This window comes from Corvus moneduloides, chromosome 3, assembly GCF_009650955.1.
Source record: "Corvus moneduloides isolate bCorMon1 chromosome 3, bCorMon1.pri, whole genome shotgun sequence".
Lineage (NCBI taxonomy): Eukaryota > Metazoa > Chordata > Aves > Passeriformes > Corvidae > Corvus > Corvus moneduloides.
This window is the reverse complement of record NC_045478.1, coordinates 115,715,011-115,733,852: the sequence shown is the minus strand read 5'-3', so window position 1 is coordinate 115,733,852 and position 18,842 is coordinate 115,715,011. Positions and strand designations below refer to the sequence as shown.

At 36.8% G+C, this 18,842-nt stretch overlaps 1 protein-coding gene across 6 annotated transcripts in view; it reads right to left on the bottom strand.

The window, feature by feature from the left end:
- Positions 1-18,842, bottom strand: part of TASP1 (taspase 1) — an 82,224-nt gene that overhangs the window by 55,043 nt on the left and 8,339 nt on the right. For 5 of the 6 annotated variants that reach the window (XR_004239161.1, XM_032103656.1, XM_032103659.1 and 2 more), the window contains 3 exons: positions 13,092-13,212; positions 11,877-11,961; positions 6,114-6,193 (listed from right to left, as the gene is read on the bottom strand). Coding sequence is in view for 5 of the 6 variants with exons in the window: in XM_032103656.1 (XP_031959547.1) it covers positions 6,114-6,193; positions 11,877-11,961; positions 13,092-13,212 (286 nt within the window). In the remaining variant the exon portion in view is untranslated. The remainder of the gene's footprint in view (positions 1-6,113; positions 6,194-11,876; positions 11,962-13,091; positions 13,213-18,842) is intronic. The other variant, XM_032103660.1, reaches the window with a different exon arrangement.

Sequence of the window (18,842 nt, the reverse complement as noted above, 5' to 3'; positions counted from 1 at the left end):
CAGAACAGGAAGTAGCTCCTCCTCAACACCAGTCGCCTGCAGGAGAGGTTGGCATTAGTGGATGTGGTATCAGAACATGCACTTGATAATATTTATCTGTAAATGCAGAAGAAAAATCTCACAGGCTCATCTTGTTCAAAACTAAGACTGCTGTAGATGTTCAAAAGGTTCTGATGTTCCTGGATACCCTGATGAGAAAGGGCCACAAGACCTTCATTACATAATTAGCACAAGATTAATCTCCTAAACAATTACTGCTAGACAATAAATACACCTTTTTTACAGGTTTTTTTCATTGTTATCACCACCTAACAGAGATTAGAAAGTAATTTTCAGCAAGCAGGTCAGTGGAAGAGATTCATCTGTGTGCCACTTGTTTGCCATAAAACTTCCACATAATTTACTCATCTCCTGTACTCTGATCATTCCCTTAACTCATTTAACCATTATACTATATACACGTAAAAATTTAATCAAAAATCTTGACAGTTCTATTAGACAAAGATACAATGACTAAGTAAATGAAAGACAACTGTATTCCCCATTCTACATAGTTCTTCAGAACTTTTTCTTAGTCATCTTTCATAGCCCATTAGAAATGATTCAGAGAGCAGGGGCAAATGAAAAGCAGACTTGTCCTATACATGGAGTCCTTGAAACTACTGAATCGTACATACAGACCTAAGTACAACATTAAGACACCATTTCATTTTTTAAATAATGGTACAATTGATACATATCTACTTGTTAATTCTAGCCCTGTGTACTTTAAACAGGCCTGCAGCTGACAGGCTGTTTATTAGAATACACTATAATTTCTTGCCCAAAGTTAATGCAAAACATTTTTACTACAAATGGAAAAGCATGTTTCCTTAAAATTCCCATGCTTTTATAAGCCACATCTATTCCCTTATTTATTTTCAGCAAGGTAGAAAATTTAGAAAATGGCTCTGTGAACAACTATATTTTCAAACAGAGGTAGGAAATACGTATTTTTAGCACCACTAAATGACAAATCAAGTTCAGGACAATATTCAAACCTTCCTGGTTACAGTGGTGGAACAGCAGGCTGGGAGACAAACACCAAATACAAATTTTCTATCACACACATTACAAATTAATATGCAGCTAAACATTATGCAACCTGTAAGTGCTCAGCAATCCTTGTTTAAAATCAAACTATAAATTGAAAATACTAAGAAAACTCCAAGAGTATTTTTAAATGTTTGAAATAGAGCTAGAGCTCTGACCAATCATATAGCACCCCCTGGCAGACAGTGCTTAGAGTCAGCTGGCAGAAGCTTTCTGCATTTTATCTTTCTATTCCATATTAAAAGAGAATGCAACTATTGGAGAAGAGAATTAAAAAGGAATATACTAGCAAATTAGTTAACCCACAGGAATTCAAATGATCTTGTGAAGAATTCTGTTGAGCAGTTGCTAAAATAAATGACACAAATGAAAACAGACAGATGAAAATAAGTTTCTTTTTAACAAAGCTATTTTAAAGGACAAATTAATGTCATTTAGGCTTGTGTCAGGACTAAAAGACTACTAGAGATAGCTTCCATGTTGCCACACTTTGACAGAAACAGCAATATGAACGGCGGAAAAGGCACTCGACAAAAGCATATTAAAAAAATAACTTCTCTCTCAGAGCACTACTCTATAGATCCGTTCTTTAAAACACAAACTCAGGGTAAACTGCTGCTGGAATAGCATTTCTTACTACTTGCTGCAAGAAATCCCTTTTTTTCATCAAGCAGCCTTTCCTGAGCCTGGAAGATTTTCATTCAAAGCATCTTCTGGGCACTTTGGCCCAACTTTTTTCCTTTTTTTAGAGCCGTTCTCTTGGCTGCACTCAGCTGTTCCAATTTCAGAACAGCAAGTGTGACCCTACAACACTTATCTCCAAATCCAGGGAGGATTTACATCATGTACTCAGATTAACCAAGCTTTCTAATCGAATCTGCAAAACCCTCGAGTTTCTCTCCAAATCTTTCATTCTCCCCTTAAAAACAAAGAAAACATGGTCTGAGCCACTGCCTGAAATTCATAGCATAGCTCCACCAATACGGCAAATGTTTCTCTTAATACAATAATAATGAAGTAATGAGAGAACCTGGAGTGAGGTGACATTTGGGGATTTGAAGGAGAGGCAGGCAATACTGGCGGTCAGGGAGACATACAGCATCTCTAGAAATAGCCAGTCTGCACAACACTCATCCAGAAAAGACTCTCCCTCATTAAAGAATCCAAGCAGCCCTAAGATAAACAGGAATTTCCTCGCATGCACAGAGTTAGTTAAAAAACAGTAACAAAGTACAAGAAATGGTCTGTTACAAGTAGAATTTCAAACCAGCCTACAGCAACCCTGAGTCTTTTGAACACAATGTGATTTTACTGATGACACTAAGTTATTCAAGGTAATAAGGGAATTTGACTGAAAAAGAATTCTGAGCAGAGACCTGACCATAAAGTAGCAGCTTTTTTTCAGCAAGTCTCAAAATGATGATGATGAGGAAACTCATCCTTGTGAAGGTTTTTGAAGATGCTCGAAACTAACGTGGGTTCAAAAAGGAAACAAAAATTTCATGTCAGAAAATGCCCCTGTTTACTTTCCATGTATGCAGGAATCACTGAGTCATGAATTTAGAGTCTGGAACAATATAAGGAATAGGGGAAGGGAAGCAAATATTTGCTCTGTTCTTACATTCTTCCTTAAGCATCTTATTTGTGGCTACTTTTGAACTGCAGTTAACAAGTACGTGGATACACTGCAGCTGTTTTTGTTCTTATGTAACATCATTCACTGAGGTGCTTACAGTCACTTCCACATAGAGTTACAAGTTTGCTCCATGAGTAGGTGCCTTCCTTCTCTTTCCCTTTGAGAACTTAACACTGCAAGCAAATGCAAGATGCTTGTCTTACACCATGCTATCTTTGTCAAAGATAATTTGCATCTATAATAGGCTGAACTGATCATTTCAGATAGAAGTGTTTTGGTTATTACTAGTGCAGGCACCAATATTGGCAGTCGAGGATGTACCTCAAATTTGCGTTACATATTTAAAGTGTACTTTCAACATTTGTAAAAGATTGCATTGTACAGTAGTTCAGCATTTCTAAGGTGTAATTACACTCTTAATACTTGGATTACACTTTCAAAGCAGTCTCTCTAGCACAGGTAACAAAGTGCTGGGATAAGCCAGTATGGGCTCTGTACTGGCAGGCTCTAGTTTGAGCAGGAATTAATAAATTCAGAGCTTCCTTGCAGACTGTGGGCAATACAGACATTTCAGGTGTTTGGGTATTTTTTAAAACCACCCACTCACTGGAAAGTCACCAGGTTTCTACATACAGTAGAAATCTCATTTCCTCACACACTTGACAAACCAAAGACAACAAAGCAGGTGAGCCTTGACAAAACCTTGATGTAATTCAACAAGTAACATGGTTTAAAACATGCTTCAAGTTTGGTGCTTAGATACTTCGATAGTTCTGAGAGAATTATGGAGTGCGATTGCAAAGCTGATCGTGACCCTTTCTTTGATACTGATCACAGGGAAGCTCCATCCATGCAAACCAAGCACCCAATCCCCCAGCCTTACTTACAGCAGCTATACCATTATTCTTCTCATTTCAGGTCCAGGAAAAGGGAGACAGACTAAGACAGCTTCAAGAATATCTATTCCATGTGCAGCACAGAGAAACCAAAACGTGCACACAGTTCTCCCTGCCAATACTTACAGCAAGTACATGTCTAAATTTGGATTACAGGTTTTTTGGGGGGGATTTCAGTTTGGTTTTTTGTAAATAAATTACTAAACATATTTTCCTGATGTTTGGCAATTAATTCAGTGCTTCATTTTACTGAGCTACTCAGAAGTCATGTAATTTCTAGTTAATTGACCCCGAGTTCTCCATGCAAACTTTACCACAGCAATTGTAGCAAGCCCAATCAAAAAAGTATCTTTTTTTGAAGATTGTTACATTATTTAACAAAACAGCTCACTTCAGATGAGATCTCGTTGAATTTACCTGAAAACATTCTCTTTGATTGTTTCTTAAGCATATCTAACTTTCCTTTCCGCGGTAACACTGGATAAATTTATTTTGGCTTTGTACATGTTACGTGTGAGAGAGTTTCCAATTTCTTTACAGTTGTAACAATCCCATGTTGTTACACACACTGTTAAAGGTCATTTTCCAATCCCACTGCCCAGAGGTCAATGCAGTACAAGACTTACTTTGCCATGGACTGGGATAGAAATCAGCATACTATTTTCTGGAACTGATTTTTCAGGTTTTTGTTTACTCTTGCATTGTTTTTTTCAAAGGAAAACATCAGATATACTGATATATATTAATGATTATACTACAAAATTAACTTGTCAGTCCTGGTTGTTCCAACTCTTTTAATGCAAATTGTTTTGCTAAATAGAAGTATGCTGAATGTACTGTGGAGACAAAAAGCAATCAGTGGTCTTTTGGAGCAGGATTGTGAAAATACACTGGCTGTGATTATTATTCTGATGTTTCTCCAATGTAAATTCATAGTATGGATTAGGCAAAGCAAACTAACAGTGGTCATCCCTATTTTTAAACTGTAATGTGCAGATTTGCTCTGGCAGGGTACATTGTAGCTAGCAAATGTATCATCTGGCAATTAATGTCACAACCTAATCACCTCTGTCACAATACAAACACACTGGTACTAGAAACAGTTGAAACCTCTGCATGCAAACAGAATTAGTCAAGGCACCTTCTTCCTGAAGTGTCTCCTGCATGTAAGTAGCAACTACTGCCCTAAAAAGAAAAACAAACAAACAAACAAAAAAAGAAATGCAACCCACACACCCCAAAAAGAGGTCAAAGCTTTAAGTGTTTTCACTCTTTCTAGAGCCACAGAAATAAAGGTGTTCTGCTCAACTCAGCACAACAGTTGTTCTGTGAATGCTGTTTTGGACAGCAGATGGATAGAGCAAAAGTTTTAGTCATGTGGAGCTAGAGGTCAAAACTTTCTGCTCAAAATGAAATGTGTTATGAGTATGTAGGAAAATTGGCACAATCAAATAAAACAGTGCCACCGTTTCACGAGTTACACTTCAGCACTGAGTATCAACAATTCTGAACTGCGGTTTCTAGGTATTTATCTACATTTAAAATTAGACCAAATAAAAGGCTTAATGGGAGCCCGGGGTTTCAACCTCTGATCTAGGGACGAGTCAGATATTTGAAGTAGTAATACTGTTTACTGTAAAATAAACATTCCTAATCTTCTGCGTTCTCCTTCTTTGGGTAATAACCTCTGATTTCTTTCCTGAATAACCTCAACAGGCAGCACAGAGCATGGTCTCAGCTACAACAAACTACAGACTGGTAGTAAAGGCACTTTCCAAAAGGGAGGGGAACTGAAGAAGAGAAGAAAGGGAGCCACATCCTCCTTTCCATAGGCAAGTGGACTCATTTTTAGCCTAGTTGATAGATGATATATCAATGTAACATAATCACTTATCTTAAGACAAGAAGCTTTTCTAAGAAAAGAGTGTTAGTATACAGTATAATCCAAGTCTATTTTCCAGAATGAGTTATTCTATCAGATTAGGTGAAGAGAAGCCTTAGGTTTAAAAAAAAAAAAAAAAAAAAGGCAAATTAATTTCACAGTCTGTTTAGACAAGCAGTTCTGGACAAGGACCCAGAGATGGGTATAAACTACAGAATCTCAGAGACAAACTGGCACCTGCTGAATTTTGATACATGGCTAGTTGGTGCTGTTACGATCCAAGATGGATCACAACTGTAGACTTGTAGGACTGAGCTTTTAAAGAGACTACATCTTGGTTAAAAAGAGTCCATCATTGGATTTAGTCCTAGAATCACAGAATCACTTAAATTAGATGTTGCTAAAATGCAGCTAAAGTAATAGTTTACAATTCTTTCTATTTAGATACTTATTAGAAAATTAGTAAACTTAAACAACCCTTACAGACCATAACACCATAAGCTAGTTGAATGTTAAGAACAATGAAGTGATGTACACCTCAAAAGATGAGGCACCATTTAAAATTACTCTGTCCTGTTCTTCCTACTGACACCACCAGTTTACTCACTTGTAGCCATGATACCTGGAGGACATGCTGGTATCCCGTGATCAACTGCCCATCTGTAAGCTCCTTCACCAACTAAAAAGCTAGGAGACACAGAAGAGGGAGTTTAAACAAAACCATATAACAAATCCCCCTTTGCTTGCAATTATTTTTCTATTTGGTTTGGTCATTTTTAAATCATAAGCTGTCTATATTTCACAGCACTGTCTGCTATAATTACATTTGGCAACCTTATGTAGTTTCATTAAAAGATTATGCAGCTCTGACATTAAGTTTATTACTGGACAAAATCAAGTGCTATTAAATTTGAAATTCACTACCAAATAGCACCAGCTTCAACTGCAGCTAAAACAGGACAGAGCTGTCTCGAGTCTTGCTCTCTAACAACTTGGCAAGATCCTAAAGACCAAAAATATGGGATGGGTAAGGTGAGAATGGTAAGGTATTTCCAGTAAAGTCAGCCAGTGCCAAAGGAATACCAAGAATTATTTTGAGAAGTGCAACACAAGCTAAAAACTAACCTCATTTAGAAGGATTAAGCTCTATTTCATGGAGTTTTATCAAGCACTTGCAAATGAGACTAGCCCACTAAATTTTAAATACACTTGTAAAAAAACTCTAGCCATCTGAGAAGCTGTTTTCTAGTCAGTACTGAACACTTTACCATAGTGAGACAGTACACACTGCTGTGACAACAAACAAGAGCAAAAAATATACACACATGGAACTTTTAGGGATAGAAGAAAAAGCAAACCTCAATTATCTATGATGTTTCCCCTCAAAGAAATTAATCTTATTGCCTGAAAAAGAGTATGTAGTAGCCAGAAACAAGACACTTTCATAAAGCTGCTGTGCAACACAATAGAGGACAACTACTTCCAATCTTATTTCAAAAACGGATGATGAAGTTAAGAACAACACAACTGCCTAAGGGACACAAGAAGCAAAGACTAAGAATTTTCAGCAAATTGGAAAAAATTGTACAGAAATACCAGAGTTATGAACATGAGTCTAAAGAAGTTATTCCAGCTACAAAGTAGTCCCTAGGGCCATGCAGTTCTTCTCAGTTTCTGAGAACGCTATTGATACAGCAAATTGGTTGGCATTACTGCTGCTGCAAGTTTTCTTGACAGTGCTACAGCCAACACCTGCAGCTTTCATTATGGAGTACTTTGTGGTATTTTCTATCTTCTGTATGATTTAAACAATCCAAGAGGTGTGCCCAGTCTTTCTTTACAAAAGTCTCAAAAAAAGGCTGATCTAAATGAGAATTTGAATTGTTAAGTGCTTATTTCTTACCATTGTTAGTGCAGCTCCAGGTAAGAATTGTTCACGTTGCAAGGTACTGTAAGATAAGTTATTGGGTACTTTGGGAGAGCTCAAGCATCTACTGTTAGGTAAGTTAGTGCTCAAGAAACAACCTGGCACTGACACGTAACATAAAAAACTTTCAATTTTAACATAAAAAAGATATGCAAACTGCAGCCAAACCTTATTTAGCAATATTCTTCATTGTCTAAAAGAAGGTGGTTTTGGTCTTTATCAAACAATACATTTTTGGGAAGTATATAAGCACTTCCTTTTCAATAAAGCAATTTACACAGAGAGATAGGTTAGGTGGGAAAAGCATCAAATAATGCTGGGAGTTTGATATATGGTAATTCAAGCACAGGTCAGTCAGAAACACTGTGTTTTACAAGCAGTTTCACAACTGCCTTTTTAATACTTAAAAACAGAAAATATCACTAGTATTTATGAAGAGTGCAAAAAAGCACCCAAGAGTGTCTCCTAACTTATGTGATGTGGCTTTTAGTTTGTTCACATTTCTGTCCTTAATTCCTAGATTCCCTTCCCTCCTGTAAGACTGACACAGTTTTAGTCCCAAAGAGTCATTAAATTAGTTAGAGCAGAAAACTAATTGAGGCTCCATATCACCACAGAGATCATCCACCTTTTTTAAACTGTTCAGTTCGGATCTTTAAAGGACACTGTAATCACAGAAAAGTTAAAATAAACTGTTTACAAGACAAATAGCATCAGGACCTCAGTGCTGTGTTGTCTGTACATAAAAACAAAACTACCACCAAGCTTGATTTATTGGAGGAGAGAGAGGAGGGAATAAAGCCAGTGCACTATAGAAAGCAGTCAAAACCACCCCCAGTTTCAAAAGCCTTTAGGCTAATCCAAAATATGATTTTCCAAAGGGAGGGAAAAACAAAAACATAAACAAAGGATGAATGAGTTTACTCTCTGCTGCTCTGAAAGTTGGGTCTGCACAAACAGGACAAAGAGCTTTCCTGCAAATATATCAGACAGTGTACAGACAGCGTAGTTCTTACAGGCTCAGAACACAGAAGATGAAGACAACCCTCCCAGCAAGGAGGCGGTGCTCGGATGTGCTTTTCAGTTCCAGGCACACTAGGCCATGTTAATAGAAAATATAAGTAAAGGCCTCTAAAGTGGTCTTTTTAGGCAATTTTCTCCAAGAACATGATCATGCTGGTGCTGAATACTCCAAACAGGGCCATTTAATATGGGCTGTAGGGAACTAGGCTGCTCCAAGCTAAACAGAAGCGTCAGAAGGTTTGGTTCATGGTCAAGGTGACCCTCCCGGTAATAAACACACTTGGTAACATTTTACCATAAAATGTAGCAATCACTCTGAAATCAGAGCTACAAAGACGAAATTGTTCTGAAGAAATACAGAACAGAAATAAAACGTGGTGCAAGTCTTCACTCACTCTGGGAACTTTCTTCATTACGCACTGCCCTACAAGTTACACAATGTTTGTATCCTGCACACAATATCGTAAAGCTGTGAAGCGATTACAAATCCCTGTATATATAAATGGGGGGGGGAACCTAACAAGAAATTCTTTCCCATATGGCTTATTATCAGTAAAAGGGATATGAAAAAGAGATGTGGACATGGACTTGATGTCAGTACTACTAAGGAATTCTAGGAAAGGAGACATTTAGGTGTGTTTGTGCTGCCCTGCAAATCTTACCAGCATACCTTTAAGAGCAAACAGATGTAAATAAACCTTTTTCCTTAGGTCAAGGTTTCACAGTAGGAAACAGAAAATCTTCAAGCTTATTACTACAAAACATCTAATCCATTATTCTATGACCAAAGACCTCTTTTAAAGGTTCATCCAGTTTGTAACCGTGCAATTACAACAGTGCTTCCTTTTGTAAAAGTTATACAAGGAACAGGAATATCTTACATGAGATTATGTAATATTTACAAGTTAAGTGTTTTCTGTTCCTGCATCAGAGAAAATCCTGACAACACCAAGCTGAATAAAGTGTGACAGAAAGATGTAAGGACCTTAGAGCTTTCAACAAATGCACCGTGTATTCAGGGTTTCTCTAAACGTTCTAAATTCTGATTTGGATAGTGGAATTTTGTGTTTTAAATAACACAACAAGAGATCGATCCAGAAAGACACACTCTACAGAGCAATTTACAGCACACAAGATACATCAGTTCAGACACTTGATCCCTTCTTCCCAATAAGCTTACCATCTCTGAATAACTTAACTCACACTCATTAGAATTTCTTCTAGTGAAAATCAGAAATATACCACTTGGAATTGGTTTTGAACTGCCGCTATAAAAATGTATGCTGTGCCAGGGCAAACAGGCCAAGCAAACTGTCTCCACGTGTTCTTTCATAGTGAAAAAACTCCCTAATGCCACTTCTACTAACCTCACAGCTCCTGAATTTTTCCTGTTTGGTCATGTGCCAAACATTTTTGGCAAAAAAACATTAAGCTAGCTTAGATCATGCTATGGAAACAGTCTCTACCATAGGTTTCTTTAACAAGCAGGTTCTTAGGCTAAGCAGTACCTGGAAGATTCCCCAATATACTATGTGCTAACAAGAAACAAGATGAAAATCGCGTATCTTTACAATTAAAAATCATTTACTAGAATACTGACACATCCTGGGAATGCCAAAATATGGCTACTCTCTTATCATTTAACTCTAAGTATTCCCAGCTTGGGCAGGAACATATTTCAGTCCCAAAACAATGTGTCATGCCAAGCCCAGCCAGAAAGGCAAGGCATGAAATCCTCCATACCATCACCTTCAATGTACATGAGCTTTATTATTCTGACCTTGGGATACCCTGTGTGTATAGAAGCACCCACCACAGCAAGCCCAAAGCATAACCCATCATATCCCACTAGTACAGACCGCTTCCAGGGTAAAAAATTCGCTTTAATAAAATGTTCGTTCAAAATCCAGAAGGGGGAAGAAAGGAAATGAAAATATTTATCAGGTACCCCAGGTGCACAGCATTTGCACAATAAACTGCGTGTGTTGCCTGCAAAGACAGCTCATCTCTCACCTTGAGATTTGAGCTAGCCTGTCTTTAAAAGCATCTGCTAGCCTTGCATAGCCCCAAAAGATTTAGTCTTGTCCTTGCAGGGCAAGAGGACATAGTTCCTTTTCCACTCAGTATTTTTAAAATAATAGCAGCATAAACTAGGTCATAAAGTCACAGCAAAATGCCCAAGTGCTCTTCCTTATAATAATTCTAGAACACTGATGATACAAGTAAAACAATCCCAAGTGCTTGCTCCTGTAGCTGACTTCAGTACTACTTCTGGAACACCAAAAAACCACCTCATTTCACACTCTAATATACCTCAGCAAAGCCTCATTTTCTCCTGACAACTAAAGAAATTAGTTACTAACAGCTATTGAAATTAAAGTTCCTATTCTTTAGTAAACCTCTCCACAACCACTCTGTTCTTTATAAGAAAAGAGTTTAAAATGCAAAATCTGTCTATTGATGATTTGATTTCAAGGTGGCTTTTTTTGATCTATGAACTTCTTTTGCACCTGACAGAACACTGAAATCCTCACTGTTTAAATTGGAATACTATATCATCCAGCTACACACTACTCAGCTAATTTTACAGAACACGACAGTAAGGAAAGCAAAATTTCTGAATTTAAATATCCATTTTTTAAAACTACATAAATGCTGGTTTAATACTTCTGAAAATACATTAGTTAGCAAAGGGCAGTAAATTCTGCCACAGGTACAATAACTGATGATAGCAGTCAAGTAATATGAATGAATTATTCAATTTCTCCACCTGTCATTTTAAACTGCTAATGAAAATAAGATGGTTTTAAGAGCAATCAACTCTGACACATTTCTTGGATTCTTTCCAAAGTGAGGCAGTAACATTTGACATTATTATGCGTTTAATACTTACCTCTTCCATCTAAATTTTATATCCATGTCAGTGAGGGAGTGCTTGTTTTCATTTTTGTTGTAAATATTATTAAATTTATCTTTAAAATAAGAGGAAGTTACTAAACACTGCACATTTCCACAAAGCCACGAAGGCAGTAAAATAGGATCTTTTTCTATACTCATTAAAAACTGTTGCTTTTTGTTAAAGCTAGACAGAGGCAAAGGCAGTAGAATTTCCCTCTAATCTTGACGTTTTTTGGGATTTTTCAGAAGGCTACAGTAACAAACCTAAGAATTAAGTATGACAACCGGAAATAATCAGACAGACAGAAACTATGACAAAATGATGATGCCATCTATATCTAATACTTCCTTGCTCTGAGTGCATAAGACATTTCAAATCAGAAAACAAAGCTTGTCTTCTTTTTAAAGGCTGTATGTAAAACAGCACCAGCCTTCCTGGGTGAGATAAAACCTTCAAATATTGCATATCCATGCAGTAGAGACTAAAGACGGAAGAAAAGTCAAGCAGAACAAAGCAATTACCAAGGTGGAATTCTGCCAGCAGAGAGTTTCCCCTTCTGCCCTTCACACAACAATCTATTTGCAACCGAAACTGGATTCTTGATTCCTAAAAAAGAAAAATTAGCAAAAAATGGGAACAAAACATTAAAATATTTTTCCTCATAGCACGGTAGTGCTCATTTTGGCAGTGGAACTCAGCTTCCTTTAATTTCCAAGGGTTTGTCAAGTCATTAAGAGACACCTTATGTTTCAATGTAGTAGCGAATTTTTCTGTTTTCCCTTCACGTCCTGTTAGTAGTGACAAAGCCTTCTAGTCAACACCTCCCCCACTTTTTTTTTTTAAGAGAAAAACAAACCATGTTGAAATAGGAGGAATGATCTCCTACCACAGAAATCTCATGTAAAATCTATTGTATCTAAGGGTCAAAGATGTTTATAAGCATTAATTTTTCTAGGTGGAATTTTCATTTGGATCTATCTGGCCAGACCAGAATTACAGGATTCAGGTTTAGCTGTCTCTCACTCTCTCATTTCCTCCTTCCCCATGGTTGGAAGGATACATTTTGTAACAAACAAGGCTTGAAACACTTAATTTTACTATTTATTTTAGATTTTTATCTACATGAGGAAGCTATTACCACAGTTTTGAAATATTCTAGGATAAAGAACAAAGCTCGAAATCTTGTCAGAAATTCAACAGTAACAGCTAAGGCTGTTCATGAACTTAGAATAAAACCTCAACAATCCCTGTTTGGGACTTTACATCTATATTTGTTTTATACTGAAAGCTAAAACAAGACAAAAGAGAGAAACACATTAGTTCTCATATTAAATAAGTCCCATATGCAAATAAATGCCTGAGCACAAAACCAAATAAAAAGCCTAATTTAAATGCTTGTAATATTTTTTAACAACTGAATTTTATTATTAAATTACCATTCTACAAATTCATCTGAGCAAACTCAGTCCCACTGTGAATACTGTGTGGTATCACACAATTGTGCTACGTCAAAGGATTATCAGTGAACTAATAAGACAACATGTTACACAAAGAAATTAACACAAACCAGCATTTCAGGGAGCAGGAACACCTCCCCCTTTTTTAAAGGGGCAGAATTTATTTAAACAAGGCAGAATTTACAATGTGTCCCCCATGAAAACAGTAACAAAAAAACCCCCAAAACTGATCTTTGCACTCAAATCAGTAGTTAGCTTCATAATATACAGTTAACATACCACTCAGTGCTCCAACTGCTCCAAAATTCAATGACTTTCCATCCATTATACTGGCATCACATTCTATCTCACCCAGAAGGTTTAGGTTAGATCCCAATCCTGCATTTGTAAAAGGAGAATCCTAAAAATAAGAACAACACACTATAAGGCCACATCCATAACAGACTAGATCAAAACCTCTGTACAACTGATCTGATGACACTGATCTTGGTGCAGCGCATTTTCTTATTTTAGTAGTTTAACCTTCCACAACAAAAACAAGGGCAATTTGAACAGAGCATGTACAATTACTATAATGGATAGCTTTCACTTCTATAGGGTGTGATATACCTCAAATGTGATAATGCACTAATACAAAATTTAAGATGATCATTTCTATGCAAGCAAAAGCCTTACAAGTGAAAATCTCTCCCTCCCCCAAAGTATACACTTCACTTGGTCCTTAAACCAACAAGTAATATTTAAGTAACATCTTATAATCACTGCACAGACCAGTCTACCTTTGAAACTCCTAAGTATAACACTGCAGCAAAACAGAATTGTCCTTTTTGTGAAGATTCTAACGCCATGACTGCAGCTCCATGAGCAGAAATGAGGAAATGGCATCACTAACAATTCACTTTGTAAAACTTCTATTTGACCATTAGCATAAGGACTGTGGTCTGGAAGCTTCTTGGCTAAAAACCAATTCTTATTTCATAGAAAGTATGGAACAACATTTTAACAACATGATAAACCTAACTCCTTTTTTGTTAACACCTTCTGTGGCTTTTAATAAACCCAAGATTCTCAACAAGTAAGTTCTGCATGCTAGAACTAAACCCCATTTTTACCTTTCCATTTCATCAGAGCATCTCCATGACTTTAAAATCACAAAATTTCAAAGTAGCACAGTTCAGCAGTCGCACTGCCAGCTCAATACAATCCCCTCTTCTAGATGCAAGCACAAAAGGAATACAGGACAAAGAGAGATAATAGCTAAATTAAATTTCAGAGAGAAGCTGCAGGCTTTCAGAGTGTCCTACGTTTAAATTACAACAGTGTAACCACCTGATGTGACAAAGAACAATGTTTGTCTAGACCACGTGTGAACATGTACTGTAGAAGTATGACATCTCATTTCACTGATGAGTAATAAAAGCTGAATCAGGAAACAAATTACTGGAAACAGCTCAAAGTTCTGTCTTACATGTTAAGTGAACTGGTTGGGTTTTGTACATACTAATTTGCAACAAATTCAAAGAAACAAAAGAGAGATAAGCACACAGAAATGAAAAATAAACCTGGTGTCAGCTTTTATTAACTTTCAAATGAGCAAGTAGTGAGTAAATTCAAAATCTGTTCTGCAAGATGTTGATTCTTATTTACAGAGATATGTAAAGCATTCTCAGTGTTTGAATCACCAAAATGCTGTCTTCCTGAAGAATCATGAATACAAGATCCCTGATTAATACATAATCATGAAACGGGCCTTCATTTTCTGGTATTTCCTTCTGAAGCAGCACAAGATTTTATCCTATTTTATTCCACACTACTTCTTCCAATTCAATGTGTACATTCATTTTGTTATTCATTTTGACAGCTACAGCTCACAGCAAATGAGTAATGTTGAAAAGATTTTAGGATAATGAAATGTTTACAGCTTAAAGCGCACAAATAACTTTCCATAGAAGGGGGATGGACAGGGGAAAATATGTTTAAAAACAGATGATGGCCTTGAAAAGGGAGAAGGCTCAGAGCAGCCGCTGGCTTAACTGCCTTCATTGCTCCCCAGGCCCTACAAATACGAAGAAAATTAAGTTCATAAAAAAAGGGAGCAGAGAAGTGGTGGAAGGAGTTGAAAGAGAACGGTGAAAGGTACTTGGAAGACACAGTAAAACCAGGAATGCTTAGGATGAACAATGCTTGCTCCTAGTGCTGTCCAAGTTCTTCACCCCTGGGTAATCAGAGTGCAAAGACCTGTGAGTCTGGAGACAAATCTCTAATGTTCTGTTCCAAAAACATTCACTCAACACATTATACTCAAAAGAAATAGAAAAGAGGAAAAATGCTGTGCTCCACAGATTTGCCACTGTCACAAAGCAGAGACAGCTGTTATCTTAAGAGTAGATGTCATGGCCAAATAAAGGGAGTAAGAAGGACCCACCAGAGAAGAAGTCCTGATAATACTGTCTAGAATGCTTCTGCACTCAAGACACAAAAGGTTTCTACCATCTGGTAAAGGAAATAATAAAAAGAGGGTAGGGAAAAAGTACAGGATACAGAGTTCACTTTATTTCTAAGGATCTAGATGTGCTACATGCTTTGGCATAGCACCTCCACTGGCACAAACTCAAGGATGCACCAAGAGATAACTTACTCAGAGCATCTAAAGACAACAGGAATGTCACTTATTTCCCCCTACAGAATATTTATCAGAATACTACAGAATTTTTGATAAAGAATAACTCCACACCAAATTGCAGGTATCTCTTCGGTAGAGTAACTCTCATATTAGCACTCAGAAGGAATCTTACCAGTACAATCAGTCACAACACGAGTAACTTCTCCAGTAAAAAGAAATAAAGACCAACTTCCAAGCATCTGCTCAAAATTTCTGTGGAGTTTCACTTAGCTTTAGAATTAGATTGCATTCAATTAAGAAAACAATCTCAGAATTCCTAAGAGGAAGATGGTTCAACTTCACACATCTGAAAGGCAATCTGAAAACATCTTTAGAGAAACTGGGTGTGAACCCATGGAATTTTTGATATCTACCTGAGTGTCTCTGAGGTGAGATAAAAGCCTTTGAAACAAGGTAGGCGAAAAGCCTTTATAAAAAAATGGAAACAAGGCATTCACACCTACTTCTATGAATAGGCAAAGGCATGAAATACACCACACAAAAACAATCTCTTTTTGAAAACATGAACCTCTGCGAAGTCTGATCAAAAGATTTCAAGAGTCTGATATGCAAGTGGAGGAATATAATGAATGTATGAACATTAGGGTGTATTTTGAAATGAAAATTCAAAACTTTCAAGGAATGCAGAAACATTAAAACAGAAGCAAGAATGCCTTCAAAGAGGGAAGAAACAAACTGACCTAAGTGAAAGTCTCTTCATACCCTCAGACAGAAAAATGCAGCACTGCAAGACCTGACTACCATAAAATGGGGAAGAACCCAACCAAAGCATGTGTCCAGGAAAAGGGAGGACAGGAAAAGAGAAAAAGGTATCTTCAGGAATACACTTTTATTTAAAACCACAAGCAGCAATCAGCCTTTGTGTTTCTAAGGAAACTGAAAAAGACAAGTAAGCAAACCAAGCCTGAGCTTGGCATGTTAACAGCAAGCCTTGCTACCACAGAAGAGTAAGTAGGAAGAGGGAAAAAACAAACAGCTATTCAAAGCATTTTAACAAAATGTAAGTCTTCAATTATGTGAAAAATACTAGGCTTCCTGGCAATTACTCCACAAAGTATCTCTAAAACTAACCATGTAAACCTGTAGCAAAGGAGGCAAGAGCTATAAGATGTGAAAGAAGAGTTTTGTTTCCCCAAGTTACCCGTCCTGCAAAACTCTCGAGCTTCTGAGGGTATCATTTTTATTTTTAGAATCCTTTTTACTTCAAAATGTACTATAAATGTTCAGACAGCAAATACAGGCATCCTGAAGTTTCTAGCTGTGGTCAAAGATGGAATGCTTGAAGGAGTTACCCAACTCTCTAACACTTGTACCTAGGCAAATAGTTAAAATGCTCGGTTTTCAATGAACACAAAAGAACATCCCATCCATCTTTGATGCAGTTTTGGTCATGGCTTATTTGTCACTTCTAAAACAAATTCAAGGGCTACAGGCATTTCTTTTCAAATACTGTAATTTTAAGTTATTTTTCTGTGGGAGTTTTGTGACAACAATCAATAGTCTACAAAGATGAGTCCCATCCCTTTCAATTAAACTAGCAAAAATGTTTTTAGACAACACTTTTGTCACAAATTACTGTCAGTCACTCTGCAGCAAAACATCATAGTACTGCTTTTAACTAGAATTAACAACTTCCAGTTCATTATCCATTAGAAGTTCATCTATGGTGACTGCCTTAATACAACAAGGCTGCTTCTGCTTGAAAGAGAAGTCCTTGGGACTAAGACTGTATACTCAAAAGTCTTAATTACAAGGAAAAATTAAAAAAAACAAACAAAAACAGGAAAAAAAATCAAGAAAAAGGTTCTTTCACTGCAAAATTTTGCTGACAACCACAGAAATACACTGATTGAGTATAACAACAGGTACAAAACATTCTTTGCATTGATCCACAACAACAACATGCAAAATGAACTGAGCAATTTCAATAGCAAGGAGACTGGAACCCAAAATGGGACATCCGCTTCCCCATCAATCATATTAGCTCCCAATTTAAGTGATGCTCATAAAGAACGTTCTACTGAAGTCAGATAAAGAAACAAGTAATCTACACACATATTAATAACAGATTACACTAAACTTAGAAACAACTTGAAATCATCATTTACAGCCACCTTATGTTCCTGTCTCTAGTACCTGATCAGAAGACTTCCTTAAGTGCTCTATAGTCAAAGAAAAGCTTGAAATCACGTAATTTTCTCACAGCCAGACATAAATGCAAATCAGCATGTGGTTTTGCTGAAAACAGCACATTTCAAGTGGGTTGTATGGGGTTTCCTCCCCCCCACAAAAAAAAAAACCCTGTTTAATAATTCCATTGTGTTTCAACAAAAATCCAGGCATCGTATGGTGGCTGATAGCAAGAGTGCAAAAAGTAACAGTACTGTAATAATGTCTTTGCAGAAGTAAACAGAGTAAATAGTGAGTCTTGTGAAATACCTCGTCCAGACCATTTTATTACCAAAAGCTGACAGAGGTAACATTTCTCTGCAATGACAGCTCTCAAACCAGAAAACATACCTGCCTTAATGACCTTATCAAATACAGCTGATGCTTATGAAGACCAGCACAATTGTTTTAACAGCATTCTTCGTCAGTCTTGTATATTTGCAAAAGAAATCCACCTTTTCCTCAATTTAACTATTAGCATTATTATTGTTAGCATATATTCACAGAACACCACTTCACTTGAGAGCCACACAGTCCAACATAGAAAGGCTTTTCTTTCTGCACTTAAGAGCCTGAAAAAATAAAACACAGCATACCACAAGCAAATTGTCAGCTTGCTCATAAAAGATCAAGAGCAACTCTTGTGCCTCAACGAGTCTTTGAAGTGATGCCTTTTGGATGAGCTGAAATCCTGTGTAACAGGAGTTGTGTAATTGAGCGGAACAGAGGAAAAAAATTCAACTTTTTGTGAGATTTCCACTAAAAGATATTTGTGCCTTGCAAAGACTACGAATTTTTGGAATACAGCATTAACAGTCTGAGAGAACCGTAAAAGTGATTAAATATTTCAGATAAACTCATAGCAATGTGCCCTACAGAAACCAAAACATCAAGAAGTTACAGTCAGTATACTTTACAATGAAATCTGTTATCATTTAATACAATCTTTCATTGTTCTGTATCTTCATTTGTGTTACACGAAGACAAGAAAACAAACATAGTTTCACACAGATTTTTGTTATGTACTTGCCAGCTTCATATGCTATAACACTTTACCTTTATGCTAAGGCATAAACAAAAGGGAGTGACAGCTCACTAGAGAGACCATGAACACAAACCTATACTTTTATTCATAAAATCTTGCACTTAGTGAGAAACACTATTCTGGTTGATTTGTT